Here is a 17,897-nt window from a genome sequence, read left to right on the forward strand (position 1 = left end):
AACTTCCGAACAATTTCAAAGGCTAATACTCCTGCAATGCTGTCCTCTAGATCACCTTACTCACTTCACACACAATCACACTTCCAGTCCTTGAGCAATGACCAAAACAGAAGACCCTATCCTTAGAGTTGTAACTGCATCCTAGTACAAAAATACAGGAAACTTGCCAACTCACTGGTGCATCACAACATCTGTAGATCAGCTCGATTTCAGAGCCAACTTCAAACATATGCTTGGCCTGGATCAAACTGGTAAGCTCCTCCACATGCTGCAGCTGTGACACATCACCTTTCCTGCCATCCTTAACGTGTATCAATTAGTTGTTTAATTATTTAATTCAATTACACATTTATTTTTGCTTTTGCTATGTTCTAGATAATTCTGAATGTCTCCAGGTGCTCCTTATTCTTGCTCTTATAAATGATGATAACTGCATCTGTTTGCCCCTTTCACTTACTCTTCAAGATGCTACTTACTGTGTTCAGGTGCTGCTTTCGACTATACCTATTACAGTTTCTCTTTATAGATCCTGCTTTATTTTCCTGTAATTATAGCATTTTCTATTTTTAATTTCAGAACTGTAGTGTTAATGTATTGCTTTAAAAGCATTCCACAGAAGCCTAGCTATATGTTAATTAAAACACTCTTGCCTCAAGTCAAAAGATTGTGGGTGCATATGCCTCTCTCAAAATTCAGTGTAAAATCAAGTCTGACACTTGAACGTAATACTGAGAGTGCTGCACTCTTTGATGCCAACATTTTGGTTAGGCATTAAAATTTAGCATGATATCAGAAGCACAGGGGAGTTCTCTGGTACGAAAACAGAATTTGCTGGAAAAGGTCAGCAGGTCTGGCAGCATCTGTGCAGAGAAATCAGAGTTAACATTTTGGGTCTGGCAACCGTTCCTCAGAACAGGTTCTCTCTGGTATCCTGGTAAGTATTTGTCCTTCAATCAATATCATAAAACAGCAATGTGATAATCACTAATTAACAGCTGCTGAAAGCAAAGTGACTATATTTTCTACTTTGGAGTGACTACATTTCAGAAATACTTCACTGGCTCCAAAGTGTTTTGTGCTATCTGTGAAAGGTTCCGCACAAATGCAAGACTTGGCTATATCACCTATTTATGCTATTTGGTGCACAGGTAGATCTGATTTGTAGCTTCAAGTAGATTTTTTTTTTGAAAAGTATGCCTGAGATGAGGAGAAATTTCTTCTTGACCCTGAGAATTCACTACCAAAGTGGTTTGCATTCAATGGCTGCCCCCATCTTGACATGAATGGTGATGGACAATTATTCACTGGAAGAAAGTGCTCCATTAACATCGCCATCTTCAACAACAGGGAAGCCCAGAACATCATTGTAAAAGAGAAGGCTGAAGCACTTGCATAAGCTTCAGCCAGCAGTGCCAAGTGAATGATCCATCTTGGCATCCTCCTCCAGAGATTCCTAACATCACATTTGTCAATTAGATTCATTCCACTTGATATCAAGAAATAGCTGGAAACAATGAACACGACAGAGGCTATGGGTCCCAACATTATTTCTGCAGTAGTACTGAAGATTTGCGCTCCAGAAGTTACTGAGCCCCTTTCCAGAACAGCAAGAACACTGGCATTTACCTGACAAAACAGAAAATTGCCCAGGTATGTTCAAATGGCAAGACAAATCCAACATGGCCAACTGACACAGAATCAGTCTACCCTTGATCATCAGTAAAGTCATGAACAGTACTATCAAGCAGCACTCTCTCAGCAATAACCTGGTTGCTGAATTTTAGGTTGAATTTTAGCAGGACCATTCTGCTCCTGATCTCACCATAGCCTTAGTTTAAACATGGTCAGAAAAGCTGAATTCTAGAAGTAGAGTGAAATTCACAGCCTTTGACGTTATTTGACCGAGTCTAGAATGAAGGAGCTTGAGCAAAATTGTAGTCAATAGGAATCAAGGGAAAACCTCTTGATTGTGTCATGTTTGACACACAGAAACGTGGTTTATGGTTCATGGAATTAAGTCATCTCAGTTTCAGGATGCCGCTCCAGGAGTTCCTCAGAGCAGAGTCCCTGGCCCAACCATCTTCAGCTGCTTCATTCGAGACTTCCCTCCATCATAAAGGTCAGATGAGGGAATATTTGCAAATGACTACACAAATTTCAGACAAAAGCCCTTCATCAGGAATAAAGGCAGTGAGCCTGAAGCGTGGAGAGTTAGCTAGAGGAGGGTGGGGGTGGGGAGAAAGTAGCATAGAGTACAATGGGTGAGTGGGGAAGGGGTTGAAGGTGATAGGTCAAGGAGGAGAGGGTGGAGTGGATAGGTGGAAAAGGAGATAGGCAGGTAGGACAAGTCCGGACAAGTCATGGGGACAGTGCTGAGCTGGAAGTTTAGAACTAGGGTGAGGTGGAGGAAGGGGAAATGAGGAAGCTGTTGAAGTCCACATTGATGCCCTGGGGTTGAAGTGTTCTGAGGCGGAAGATGAGGCGTTCTTCCTCCAGGCGTCTGGTGGTGAGGGAGCGGCGGTGAAGGAGGCCCAGGACCTCCATGTCCTCGGCAGAGTGGGAGGGGGAGTTGAAATGTTGGGCCACGGGGCGGTGTGGTTGATTGGTGCGGGTGTCCCGGAGATGTTCCCTAAAGCGCTCTGCTAGGAGGCGCCCAGTCTCCCCAATGTAGAGGAGACCGTATCAGGAGCAACGGATACAATGAATGATATTAGTGGATGCGCAAGTAAAACTTTGATGGATGTGGAAAGCTCACTTAGGGCCTTGGATAGAGGTCAGGGAGGAGGTATGGACGCAGGTTTTACAGTTCCTGCTGTGGCAGGGGCAAGTGCCAGGATTGGAGGGTGGGTTACAGTTTCCTCACTTCCCCTTCCCCCACGACACCCTAGTTCTAAACTTCCAGCTCAATAACTGTCCCCCTGACTTGTCCGGACTTGTCCTACCTGCCAATCTCCTTTTCCACCTATCCACTCCACCCTCTCCTCCTTGACCCATCACCTTCATCCCCTCCCCCACTCACTCATGGTACTCCATGCTACTTTCTCCCCACCCCCATCCTCCTCTAGCTTACCTCTCCACGCTTCAGGCTCACTGCCTTTATTCCTGATGAAGGGCTTTTGCCCGAAACGTCAATTTCGAAGCTACTTGGATGCTGCTTGAATTGCTGTGCTCTTCCAGCACCACTAATCCAGAATCTGGTTTCCAGCATCTGCAGTCATTGTTTTTACCTACACAGATTTCAGCACTATCTGTGACTCCTCAGTTAACCGCAGGCTATTCCAATTCAATAATAAAAATCAGGGGTTAAGAGGTCTAATGATGACCAAACAACAAATGTCAATCGTCGGAAAAATCCATCCTGTTCCATAATGTCCTTAAGGGAAGGAAATCTGCCATCCTTTCCCAGACTGGCCGACATGTGACTCCACACCCACAGCAATGCAGTGAACTCTCAACTCAGCGTCGGAGGCTGAGGGGTGACTTAATAGAGGTTTACAAAATTATGAGAGGCACGGATAGGGTAAATAGACAAAGTCTCTTCCCTGGGGTAGGGGAGTCCAGAAGTAGAGGGCAGAGGTTTAGAGTGAGAGGGGAAAGATATAAAAAGACACCTAAGGGGCAACTTTTTCACGCAGAGGGTGGTACATGTATGGAATGAAGGGTCTGTTTCCATGCTGTACATCTCTATGCCTCTGTGACTCTATGCCCTCTGGGCAATTAGGGATATACAGTACATGGTAAAAACAATGACTGCAGATGCTGAAAATCAAATACTGGATTAGTGGTGCTGGAAGAGCACAGCAGTTCAGGCAGCATCCAACGAGCAGCGAAATCGACGTTTCGGGCAAAAGCCCTTCATCAGGAATAATGAAGGGCTTTTGCCCGAAACGTCGATTTCGCTGCTCGTTGGATGCTGCCTGAACTGCTGTGCTCTTCCAGCACCACTAATCCAATATACAGGACATGCCTGACCAGTCCCATGAATATATGTATACAAAAAAAATCTACACCCAAATGCAGCAAGACCTGGACCATATGCAGAATTGAACTCAAAAATGGAAAATATCATTCATGTCACCCAACTACCTGGCAATGACTACCTCCAACAAGTGCCACAGGGGTAGTGTGCTGAAAATCAAGCCATACTGTTCCAGAACAAACAAAAGTTGATGCTTTTATGAGAACTATTTTTGAGATCTAGGTTGCTAGAGAGCATGGACTAGGTGTCTGTAGTTAAGACTTAACCATTATTTATTACAGATAATTATCTCTAAACTCTACAAATTTAAAACTTAAAATTCTTCATAAATTCTCACTTTCACTGCCTGTAAAGCTAAAAGGACAACACCTTGTACTGTACCTCAGTAGATGTGACAGTAATAAATCAAAACAAATAAATCAAATCAAACAGAGGCAAACAGAAAAAACAAAACACAGTGAAGGAAGGAAAACTGGTAAAACAGTTCCATAGTCTTTGTTCCTAAGATGTAATGGGTTGGTTCTTACTGATCCAAAGTGTTTCTCCTTAATCTTCCTTTTCCCAAATGCTTTAACTTGTTTGCAAGAGGTACAGGGTGGCTGACTTTCATGAAAAGTCTCTGACTTATCCATTCTAAGTCACAACTTGCAGATCATGCTGAAGGAAAAAAACTAGTTTTCTTCAGATTTAAAATATCTTATCGAAGAGAACTGTGCATTTCTGGCTGCAGCACATTTATTAGTTTCCAATAGCTTCTCTGCTTTGTTCACAGCCCAGTGTTCAGCCACCTGACAACTAATCGTTTTATTGTTGGCAGGCATGTAGGAGAACCAACCAGCTTTATCTGTAAACAACCCCAAGACACCAGTTCACCTGCATATTGCTGAAACCCACAGCTAGAGTTCACAACAGATTTCAAGTCCTCACTTTCCAACATGTAGCCATCCCTGTAAACGCCAAACAGAAGTTTATTTCAGTTTTAAAAGGCACAAACATAAAAAGGTATCCCATAAGGGAGAAGCTAATCATCACCAGTGAACTTCCACTATCATCCTGGTGTTACCATTGCCCAGACACTACAGGAGCAGGTCAAATGGATCTTGCAGTGAGTAAACTGCTTCTTGACTCCCCAAAGCCTACCTAACATCAAGAAGGCAGAGATCGGGGTACAATGGAACTGAATGATCCATCTGTCTGGATGAGTGCGGTTCCAACAACACACAAGAAGCTTGACAACATCCAGGACAAAGACATCTATTTGATTGGCACCACATCCATAAACACAATCGTTCCAACACTGATGTTCAGCAGCAGTGTTTACCACCTACAAGATGCACTGCAGAAATACACCAAGAATCCATAGCCAGCGCACAGAAACAGAAGATAGAAGCAGGAGTCAGCCATTCAACCTCGCAAGTCAGCTCTACCATTCATCATGATCACAGAATCATAGACATGGACAGCACAGAGACAGACCCTTCCATCCAACTCGTCCCTGCTGACCAGATATCCAAACTTAATCAAGTCCCATTTGGCCAGCACTTGGCCCATATTCCTATAAACCCGTCCTATTCATACATCCATCCAGGTTTCTTTTAAATGTTGTAATTGTACCAGCCTCCAAACACTTCCTCATTCCATACAGGCCCCACCCTCTGTGTGAAAATGTTGTCCCTTAGGTCCCTTTTAAAATTTTCCCCTCTCACCAGTCTCATGATTGTTTGAGATCAAGATCCTAATCCCACATTCCTCTCATTGTCCTTTGATCCCTTTAGCCACAAGACTAAATCTACCTCCTCCTTGAAACCCCACAATGCTTAGGCCTGAATCACTTTCTGTTGTAGTGAATTCCAAAGGCTTACCACTCTCTGCTTGCAGAAATGTCTCATCTGAGTCCTAACAGATTTTCCCCCTCACGAAAGTACAATCCCTGGTTCTGGACTCCCCCAACAATGCCAATATCCTTCCTGCATCTAACCAGTTCTAGCCCTGTTAGAATTTTATACATCTCTATAAGATCCCCACTCATTCTTCTAAACTCCGATAAATCCAATCCTAGCCAATTCAAACTCTCAGTTGTCAGCCATGTCAGCCCAGGAATCAACTTCACTGCACTCCCATGATAACAAAAACATGCTTGCTCAGATAACGAGACCATTCTTGTTCCCGTATTTGAATCTTCCAGCTACAAAGGCCAACCTGCAGTGTGCCTTCTTTGCTGCCTGCTGCACCTTACTTTCAATGACTGGTGCACGAGAACATCCAGACCTCATTGAGCATGTCCCGCTCAAATTACATCCAAACAATAATGTGCCCTCTTATTTTTGCTACCAAAGTGAAAACCTACATGTATCCAGATTATACAACATCTGCCATCACCTTTCAAACCCATGTCCACTTCCATCTAGAAGAGCAGCAGATACATAGGAACATCACCACCTACAAGTTGAGTAGGTGAGTCATTGAGTCATAGAGTCAGAGATGTACAGCACAGAAACAGATCCTTCAGTCCAACTCGTCCATGCCAACCAGATATGCCAACCCAATCTAGTCCCACCTGCTAGCACGTGGCCCATATCCCTCCAAACCCTTCCTCTTCATATACCGATCCAGATGTCTTTTAAATGTTGTCATTGCACTAGCCTTCACCACTTCTTCTGGCAGCTCATTCTATACACGTACCACCTTCTGCGTGAAAAAAGTTGCCCCTTAGGTCTCATGCCTTTCCCCTCTCACCCTAAATCTCTGCCCTCTCGTTCTGGACTCCCCCACCCCAGTGAAAAGACTTGGTCTATTTACCCAGTCCATGCCCCTCAATTTTATAAACCCCTATAAGGTCACCCCTCAGCCTCCAATGCTCCAGGGAAAACAGCCCTAGCCTATTCACCCTCTCCCTATAGCTCAAATCCTCCAACCCTGGCAACATCCTTGTAAATCTTTTCTGAACCCTTTCAAATTTCACAACATCTTTCCAATAGGAAGGAGACCAGAACTGCACACAATATTCCAACAGTGGCCGAACCAATGTCCTGTACAGCCGCAACATGACCTCCCAACTCCTGTACTCAATACTCTGACGAATAAAGGAAAGCATACCAAACACCTTCTTCACTATCCTATCTACCTGCGACTCCACTTTCAAGGAGCTACGTACCTGCATTCCAAGGTCTCTTTGTTCAGCAATACTCCATCGAACCTTACCATTAAGTATATAAGTCCTGCTAAGATTTGCTTTCCAAAAAGGCAGCACCTCACATTTCTCTAAATTAAACTCCATCTGCCACTTCTCAGCCCATTGGCCCATCTGTTCAAGATCCCGTTGTGATCAGAGGTAACCTTCTCCTGTAATTCCCTCCCTAACAGCATTGTGGGTCTACCTACAGCAAATGGACTGCAGTGTCTCAAGAAGGTAGCTCCCCACCACCTTCCAAAGGCAACTACGGATGAGCAATTAATGCTAGCTCACATCCTGTGAATTAAAAAAAAGAGATAATTTGTTTCACCTTTGTTCAAAGTGAGACAGCTTCCCTTCCAACAGAAAAAACATGCCCACACAATGCTTTTATTTCAGTCAGGAAAGGCCAATGAAAACACCCATTGCTACTGCATCTCCATGGTAATGCTCTAACCTGAGTTAACATGCCTCCTTTGAATTTGACAGTTAATAAGCCCCCTTACATCTCCAAATCAACCAAGTCTAACCCTTTTGAAGCTGATTTTCTTGTTTTGCAGACTTGATAACTGCAAGATGAAAAGTTTTGAATCCACGCATCTTTTCAACAATGCTTACTTTTACACTGAAGTTTGTTGTGACCTAATAACACTTGCATAACTCAACAAGGCAGGCAGGTACATCCACAGCAATGAGCAATACCGTGGAGTTTCAACATGTTTCATGGGGCACAAACTTCACAAGCAAAAAAATGTTTATCTATTTTATCATGAAGCATTGGCATTTCTGGCAATATGAGCATGTATAGCCTGTATCTATCAGTGGAAAGGTAGTGGTCAACCACCTTATTGAACTGCTGTTACGATTCCATCAATGGCTACACCTCTAAAATTGCTTCACTACATGTAACACATTGACATGCTAAGGTCACACTATCAATTTTTTTTTCTAGCTTGCAGAATTATTTCAGACAACTGAAAACAGAAAGAGCTACACAGCTAATAACTATTATACCTTCATAAACATTGTGGAAGTATGAACTTGATGCCAATTTTTGTATTGCATAGTTTTTCAAATTTGTTTTCTGATATATTGAATAAGGTAGCTGATGTAATTACTACTTTACTCCATTCTCACCTCCTGAAAATTTCAATATAAGAGCGAAGGATCCTGCTGTGCTCTGTTCTCAAACACTTTGTAATTATCCCTTCAAGGCCTTAAGGCATGGGAATAGTTCTTGGACAACTTTTACATTTGTTTTGTAAAATGCTTTCCTGTGCCTCATTTAAAAGTTAAACATGAAGCTTTTCACTTTTAGTGTAAACTTCAATCTATTAGCAAAAAATGGTAGCTGCAAGCTGTTTTTGCATTTCATTTTTGTCTTGACCACACAAAGAAAAAGATCATAAACCTTTTTAGAAGTACTTCATAACCAAGTTATGTATTAACTAAGAATATTGTAAGGTTAGCTGCTGCTCATGTATAGGAGCTCACTTTTCGATTTTGCAGAGGTCTGACTGCTATGCCTGATGTCAGGGATAATATATTTTAAATTACTTTGGCAAATGCTGAATCTGTACACTGAGGATAAAAAACTGGTAATTTAGTGGTTACTTCAGCATCAATACAAAATCAGGATATGTTATAACACACATCACAAAGGGGGCGCCGTGGTAGTCTGGCGCACTGACCTCTACACCGCCGAAGCCAAATGTCAACTCGAGGACATTCTTCCAACTGCCCCCTCGACCATGACCCCACCCCCCAATCACCAAACCATCATCTCCAAGACCATACAGAACCTTAACACCTCAGGAGATCTCCCACCCACAGCTTCCAACCTCATAGTCCGGGAACCCCGCACTGCCCAGTTCTACCTCCTTCCCAAGATCCACAAGCCTGACCACTCTGGCCGACCCATTGTCTCAGCATGCTCCTGCCCCACTGAACTCATCTCTACCTACCTCGACACTGTCCTATCCCCCCTCGTCCAGGAACTCCCCACATACGTTCGAGACACCACCCACGCCCTCCACCTCCTCCAAGACTTCCGTTTCCCTGGCCCCCAATGCCTCATCTTCACCATGGATATCCAATCCCTCTACACCTCCATCCGCCATGACCAGGGCCTCCAAGCCCTCCGTTCTTTCCTCTCCAGACGTCCCCAACAGTACCCTTCCACTGACACTCTCATTCGTTTGGCCGAACTGGTCCTCAACCTTAACAATTTCTCCTTCGAATCCTCCCACTTCCTCCAGACCAAAGGGGAAGCCATGGGCACACATATGGGCCCCAGCTATGCCTGTCTCTTTGTTGGCTACATAGAGCAGTTGATCTTCCGTAATTACACCGGCACCACTCCCCACCTTTTTCTCGCTACATTGATGACTGCATTGGCGCCACCTCGTGCTCCCGCGAGGAGGTTGAGCAATTCATCAACTTCACCAACACATTCCACCCTGACCTTAAATTTACCGGGACCATCTCTGACACCTCCCTCCCCTTCCTGGACCTCTCCATCTCCATTAATGACAACCAACTTGACACTGACATTTTTTACAAACCCACTGACTCCCACAGCTACCTGGATTACACCTCTTCCCACCCTACCTCTTGCAAAAATGCCATCCCGTATTTCCAATTCCTCCGCCTCCGCTGGATCTGCTCCCAGGAGGACCAGTTCCACCACAGAACACACCAGATGGCCTCCTTCTTTAGAGACCGCAATTTCCCTTCCCACGCGGTTAAAGATGCCGCCAACGCATCTCGTCTACATCCTGCACCTCCGCCCTCAGACCCCACCCCTCCAACCGTAACAAGGACAGAACGCCCCTGGTGCTCACCTTCCACCCTACCAACCTTCGCATAAACCAAATCATCCGCCGACATTTCCGCCACCTCCAAACAGACCCCACCACTAGGGATATATTTCCCTCCCACCCCTTTCCGCCTCCTGCAAAGACCGTTCCCTCCGTGACTACCCGGTCAGGCCCACGCCCCCCTACAATCCTGGCATTTTCCCCTGCCACCGCAGGAACTGTAAAACCTGTGCCCACACCGTCTCCCTCACCTCTATCCAAGGCCCTAAAGGAGCCTTCCACATCCATCAAAGTTTTACTTGCGCATCCACTAATATCATTTATTGTATCCGTTGCTCCCGATGCGGTCTCCTCTACATTGGGGAGACTGGGCGTCTCCTAGCAGAGCGCTTTCGGGAACATCTCCGGGACACCCGCACCAATCAACCACACCGCCCCGTGGCCCAACATTTCAACTCCCCCTCCCACTCTGCCGAGGACATGGAGGTCCTGGGCCTCCTTCACCGCCGCTCCATCACCACCAGACGCCTGGAGGAAGAACGCCTCATCTTCCGCCTCAGAACGCTTCAGCCCCAGGGCATCAATGTAGACTTCAACAGTTTCCTCATTTCCCCTTCCTCCACCTCACCCTCGTTCTCAACTTCCAGCTCAGCACTGTCCCCATGACTTGTCCGGACTTGTCCTACCTGCCTATCTCCTTTTCCACCTATCCACTCCACCCTCTTCTCCCTGACCTATCACCTTCATCCCCTCCCCCACTCACCCATTGTACTCTATGCTACTTTCTCCCCACCCCCACCCTCCTCTAGCTTATCTCTCCACGCTTCAGGCTCACTGCCTTTATTCCTGATGAAGGGCTTTTGCCCGAAACATCGATTGCGAAGCTACTTGGATACTGCCTGAACTGCTGTGCTCTTCCAGCACCACTAATCCAGAATCTGGTTTCCAGCATCTGCAGTCATTGTTTTTAACACATCACAAATCGCTTATATACACTGGGATTCATTTTGCAATCATCCATATCTCTTGCCATGGTGGAAATGAAATGAAGAACCGATATGAGATGGTGCTTCATCCAGTTTCTCCAAAACAACTTCAAATAATAAACTGTAGCATCATTAATTAATTGTCCACCTTCATATACTCAGATTTTAGTCTTCAACATGCTCTTTGGAGGGTCAGTGTAGACTTGGCCTATTTCTGCAAAGTAGGGATTCTATGAAGATAACAGTTATTGGTAGCCAGAGATTGGCGCTGTTTGCGAACAGACTGAGACAATCAACTAACAGCAGGTATTATCAATCAAGAATTCTGGGACAAAGTCTGTATAAGATTCCTGGCAAAGTATACTTTACAGCAGCCGACAAGATCAATGGCTTCCATACATGCACAGAAATCAAAGTAACTGAAGATGGATGCGTATGCATGAAGCAGCAGTGTGTTAATTAAAAACAACAGAATTGCTAAAAACCGTTGAAGTGCCTTGAAAATTGTAGAAACTATATATCGATAAATTTATGTCCAGTATGTCATTAGTCTTTTAAATGTTGTAATTGTACCAGCCTCCACCACTTCCTCTGGCAGCTCATTCCATACAAGCACTACCCTCTGCGTGAAAAGGTTGCCTCTTCGGTCCCTTTTGTATCTTTCCCCTCTCACCTGAAACCTATATAGTTCTCGTCCTGGTCTCCACCACCCCAGTGAAAAGACTTTATCTACTTACCCTACCCATGCCCCTCATGATTTTATTAAACTTTAATGTCAACCCTCAGCCTCTGAAACTCTGGGAAAACAACCCTAGCCTCTCCCTAAAGCTCAAATCCAGAACTAGAGGGCATAAGTTTTGGGGGAAAAGAGGAGAAAATGATATAAAAGGGACCGAAGGGGCAACTTTTTCATGCAGAGGTAATGTGAGTATGGAATGAGCTGATCGAGGAAGTGGTGGAGGCTGATACAATTACAGCATTTAAAATGCTTCTCAATGGGCATATGAGTAGGAAGGGGTTGATGGGATATGGGCCAAGTGGGACTAGATTAAGTTAGGATATCTGGTCAGCATGGACGAGTTGGACTGAAGGGTCTGTTTTCATGCTGGACATCGCTGTGACTCTATGGCGCTAGTCCAACAAGATCTTTACCATGAGGAGGGGCCTGAGAGTTGATTCACATGGGCATTCAAATAAGTAATCACAATACTTAAGCAGCTTCTGTAAACTAAAGCAAGTAATGCCTAAAAGTTCCTCTGTACTCATATCAATTACTGCCAAAAACAGTGCTTTATCTGCAACCACTGCTCCATGAGAATGATCCCACAGATCTGGAGATCTGTTGCTAGTCAATCCCAACAGACTAAAACTCAAATGCATAGAAATGGGAAAAGGCAGCGAACTTCTCAATAGATTTAGAATAAGCATAATGCAAAGCAATCGACTTGGGCATTTTCTTTGAAAATAGATCTTAGCTTTCAATTAAATAAAATGTTCTTTTTGGTCTTTTTGTTGAGACAATTTGATCATCTGAAATACTTGATAATATTTGTTTAAAAGGAAAGCAATTGAGAATTTTGAAAATGACAAAGTAAAATTCCAGAGCCACCTGTCCCACTCTTCATTGGTCGCTCGTCTTCTCCGAGATCTCTCAGCACCAGGTTTATCAAGTTGGTCAAATTCATCTTCTACAAAAGCAAGAAACATTTAGTTAACCAACACAAACCATTCTTTAGAAACACCAGCTTAATCCACACAATATACTGTTAAGTTTTGAACTTAGTTATGTTACTTTTTGTAGTCGAGATAGGAAATTACCAGTGTTGGAATATTACTTGCAAATATAATCAATCATCGATAATAATATCAATCACTGGTGAAGAAAGCACAGGTGCATACGCTGTACAAATATCAGCTGAACAACACTAGGTCTCATTTTTACTGTTTACACCAACAATTATTCTGACTTGATATCCACTAAATATAAAATTGAAAGTGTAATGGAATGTGACAAGTCAAACCAATGATGAATGTGTATGCATCTGTATTCATTGACAAATGTGGATTTTGTGAGCCTCAAGCAAAAATGTTGGAAAAAAATCCCATGTCTGCAAGGAAGAACATCATCATGTAGTGTGGCACTAGCATTGCAATAATTAATCAGACTGTGGGCAAATCTCGATATCCTGTGTTACAGATGCCAAAAGTTAGAAAAATTGTACAACAGGTGAATTAAGGAAAGTAAGAACTGATCTGTTCAGGATAAATCATGTTCAAGTATCTTGTGATTGAAAACCATCAAACAGCAACCCAAGTAGAAACACTTAACATTGCAATGAGCTGTGGCTTTCAAGACAGTATTATTACTTGAACAGAAAAGTGTGCATGGTTACGGGGACAATGCAGGGGAAGGGACAAGATGAGATCCTTTTGCAGAGAAATAGCACAAAAGCAATAGGCCAAACAGCTTTCTTTCATGCTGGGACTATTCTATGGTATGTTTTTACCTTAAATGAAAGCAATACAAAATGGGTGCAAGGCACAAAACCATGCATTTTTTAGAAATGCAAATAGATTAATAAAACCTATCACCAACTCTGATGCACTTGCGGTGCACCAAATAAGGACAGCTACCTGATGAAGGTGCAGCGCTCCAAAAACTAGCACTTTCAAATAAACCTGTTGGACTATGACCTGGTGGCATGTGATTTTTAACTGTGTAAACGTAGACAACAACTATTTTAAAACATTAACAATGTTCTAAGTTGCGATTTACATTCGGAATCCAGTATGAACCTGACTCCAGGGCACTAATTCCAAATATCCTGGAACCAAAAGTTCAGAGTATAACTTTCTTATAAGTGAAGCAGCGTTTAAAACTGGATAAATGAAGTATAGTCTTTCTTTGACTATCAGTCCACAATGAATACCTACCAAACTTACATCATACATGCTCGACTTGCTGTTTATTATCTGCTTTATTTTCCCTTACCGCATCAATATTTTACATATAACAGCTTTTCTTTACTGGACAAAGTATGTCCCAGGACAGTTTGCATACAATACCAGATAACTACTTTTAATACTTAAATTTCTGTCTTTCATATAATGCAATGAATGTGAAGAGGAGCGAAAGAAAAAAATAGGAAAATTACAGTTAAGGAGTAAAATATTCAGTTGACCTACAGACAATGCTCAAACGGATCACTATTAACATCAAACTTTTATAATGAAGGGTAACCACAAAAGCTAGAAAACTATGGATATGATGCACAAGACAACTAGAGTTCTGTGAATTCCGTTCAGTTGTGAGGTCGTAAGTTTTTTTCAGTTAAAGTTGGAGAATATTTGGTCAGACCATATTTGGAGTATCGTGCACAGTTTTGGGCCGCATTGCTCAGGAAAGATGCACTGGCCCTGGAGCGTGTTCAGAGGAGGTTCATGAGAATGGTCCCAGGAATGAAAAGTTTAGCATACGGAGGAACGTTTGAGGAGCTTGGGTCTACATTCGAAGGAGTTGAGAAGGATGAGGGGCAATCTAATTGAAACATGCAGAACACTGAATGGTCTGGGCAGAGATGTTGGGAGCCGTTTCTATTTGTAGGAGAGACTAGAGCCAGAGAGCATAGCTTGACAGTAAAGGGGAGACCTTTTAGAATGAAGATAAGGAGAAACTTCTTCAGCCAGAGTGTGATGAATCTATGGAATTCATTGCCGCAGAAGGCTGTGGAGGGCAGGTCATTGAGTATATTTAAGACTGCGATATATAGGTTCTTGAGGATCAAGGGTTACGGGAAGAAAGCAGGAGAATGGGGTTGAGAAACTTACCAAACGTATTTGAATGGCTGAGCAGATTCAATGGGCTACATAGCCTAATTTCTGCTTCTAATTTCTAACATCCTAGATATTAACTGAAATAAAATACCCCCTTCCAATTGAAACCAAACAGCAGTGCTTTTACGTTACTTTTGTTCATTTTTCAAACTCTCACAGAAATGTGGGAATAATGGTTTACTTTCAAATTTTCCTACACCAATTCCTCATTGGGATGGGTTGGAAGGAGGCTTTGCAACAGATTAAACCAAAATTTTTAATTAAACAATCAATTATGTGGTAAATCATAAAATGTTTTAACAAGAAAGTGTATATAACATATATATGGTCCTGTTAGTATTTACTGGCAACTTAGGTAAAAAAAATTTCAACTAACGCATTCCACAGAAATTTCTTCACCTTATCACTTATTGGTGCTGCTCACCATGAAGTATAAATTTTACACCATGGCTCATTGCTTCAAACAGACTAAAATTAACAAAAAATGGAGGAACTTGGATCCAATAATAAGAACGTCATTGTTAAAAATGTAAAGACTATCTATAGCACTAACATTATACACATACACGACTGAAATCTGAAGACTAAATCATTCTATAATTATCTAGATTTGTCTATGTCAAGCTGTGGCCACAGACACATCAATTTTGGGCCTAAATATTAAAGTTGTGCTCCAGATGACCAGTCAGCACACAAGAAAATGAAATAAAGACAGTAGATATTGGAAATAAACAATCTGCTGTGTTTTATAAACATCTAGTATTATAAAAACTGGACCAGCCAATACCATCACTGAGAAAAAAAGTTAGAGAAAAGAGTCAGGTTAATCAAGTAGCAGTGATAAATAGAATATCAAGCAAAATGCCCATGCTTTTGATACAGAACGGTTCGCATAATGATTTTCAATTATGTATATTGATCAAGTCTTTTATACCTGTCTCTAAATGCGAGAATACAGTAAGGCCAATTTTTTAAAAAAAAAGATTAATCAAAAATACCTAATTTTGTTTTAAATAATCAATGGGTTTATCCTCTTCTAACACGCCAATCCCCACCACAAAACAAATATTTGGTCATGGTTATACGATGGGGAGGAGAAGGAAAGCATCGGTTCAGAAATGGAGGTTTGGGCCATTGAGGCCAAACCACAGGCCACCCTTCTTGCGTGAGCGGCTGGGGGCGCGGGGGGGGGGGGGGGGAAGAGATATACAGTATTCACACCTGAGCTGCACCGAACCAGACAAACCATCCTGGGCTTACTCTGCACCAGGACAGAGACGGACCCAGATCAGGTCCCTCTCCATTCTCCCAAGCTGAGGCTGGGGCCTCGGCATCACGGACAGCCCAACGCAACTGTTTATAATTCAGCGCCTTGTTTTCAGTGCCGGAACCCGTAAGTGGGAAATTACCTTGCGTGTTGCAGGCCATGGTGCAGCGGTTCTATTAAGTCAGAGTTGCATTAATCTAGATTCACTTCGCTCCACTTGTCCGAGATACGGGATGAAAGGGGGGCACCAAAAACATAGAAACCCAGTTGAAATGTTCCGTTTTTTTCTCTCCCTCTCCCTTCGTCTCGAGAGTAAGTGGATCTCTCACAACATGGTGGAACAACACCATCCCCGTGAGGCATCACGGTCTGCTGGAGGACTCCTCCGCAACAACGCATGCGTACTGTAAAGAACCCGCCACCGCGCAATGGAAAGTCGAAATAAATTCATGGACAGCGGCAGAAATGGAAGGGGGATTTGTTTAGTGGTTGAGGTCTCGTGAAGACTCTCCGTTGTTCCGTCCGCTTAAACAATGTTACAGCGTGAAGAGTTTCTAGAAAAAGTTGCACTCGACCCGAAACGTTGAATCAACACCTTTCTGTACAGATGCTGTTAAAAATTACACAACACCAGGTTATAGTCCCAACAAGTTGATGTTCACAGATGCTGCCAGAGTTAAAGCCATAGAGATAGCCGTTGAGTTCTTGGCAGTTTTTTCCCTACCTCCTTTTATTGTCAGGCCTTCAGCATGCACACCCGTTTTCCTTTGTTCACCCTGTAAAGTCTAGCGGATTACACAACACCCGAGAACATTTTGAAAAATAGCATAAATATATTTGGTTTACTGTTAAAAATGCGTAAGTATATAAACTCACGGAATAACTTTCACGTACCCTTCATCATCGAATCGCTACAGTGCGGTAATAAGCCATTCGGTCCATCTCACCCAGACCCAGTCCCCGCCCTATCTCCATATTTAGAATGGCTAATCCACCAGGTCTGCACATCCCAAACACTAAGGGGGAATTTACCATGGACAATCCACCTAACCACACATTTTTGAACTGTGAGAGGAAACTGGAGTATCTGGCATAAACCCACAGAGACAAGAGGAGAATATACAAACTCCACATAAACATGCAAGGCTGGGATCAAACCAAGACCCTGGCGTTATGAGGTAGCAGGGCAAACCACTGTGCCACCCTCATGTTCGTCTGCACAGATTTTTCAACACATTTACAGGTTTGAGGCACAACCATCTGCCCTTCTGTTAGAAATCTGATTTTGAGAATATATTTGGCACATAGTGCTTCCTAAGAATGGGCTCCAGTGAGGTAGGCAACAGATGCTGAAGCTATGCATTTATAATTGGTAGAAATATTATACAGTGTGTCTTATTTCATTCCACTATTAGATTGCACAGTGGACTTTATCAGCCATCCTCAGAGTCCTCCAAACCAGAATGGAGGCAAGGGGCTGCTTAATTTCACCACGGAATAACAGCAAAATCTCAGCTTAATACCCTCCAGGATTATACTGGTATGTCCAGAAATTAAAACTGCTGTGCAATCCTCCCTTAGGAAAAATCAAAGAAACACTTAAAAACCTGTGCTTTTACATTTTCTTTGAAAACTTTTGCAAGTTACAAAATTATTGGAGGTAACAGATTGTTGACAGGTTACGAAACTAGAGACAATGATGAAACCTTCAGGAAAATGTCTGAACTGTGTTGGTGAATCTAGGTTATATGAACTCTTAACAGGCTGTATAGTATTATAATTATTACTTCATTTTGAGGGGGAAAAGGATTATTATTCTGGAGTTTCAGAAAGCTTTTGA

General features: G+C 42.9%; 1 protein-coding gene across 2 annotated transcripts in view; it reads right to left on the reverse strand.

Moving 5' to 3' along the window:
* rbm33a (RNA binding motif protein 33a) overlaps positions 1-16,412 on the reverse strand; it is a 162,425-nt gene extending 146,013 nt beyond the window's left edge. For both annotated transcript variants that reach the window (XM_072576224.1, XM_072576223.1), the window contains exons 1-2: positions 16,200-16,412; positions 12,566-12,644 (exon numbers count right to left, since the gene is read on the reverse strand). In XM_072576224.1, the coding sequence (XP_072432325.1) occupies positions 12,566-12,644; positions 16,200-16,218 (98 nt within the window). In that variant the 5' untranslated portion in view covers positions 16,219-16,412. The remainder of the gene's footprint in view (positions 1-12,565; positions 12,645-16,199) is intronic.
* Positions 16,413-17,897: the final 1,485 nt, after the last annotated feature.

Source organism: Chiloscyllium punctatum, chromosome 8 (genome assembly GCF_047496795.1).
Source record: "Chiloscyllium punctatum isolate Juve2018m chromosome 8, sChiPun1.3, whole genome shotgun sequence".
Classification (NCBI taxonomy): domain Eukaryota; kingdom Metazoa; phylum Chordata; class Chondrichthyes; order Orectolobiformes; family Hemiscylliidae; genus Chiloscyllium; species Chiloscyllium punctatum.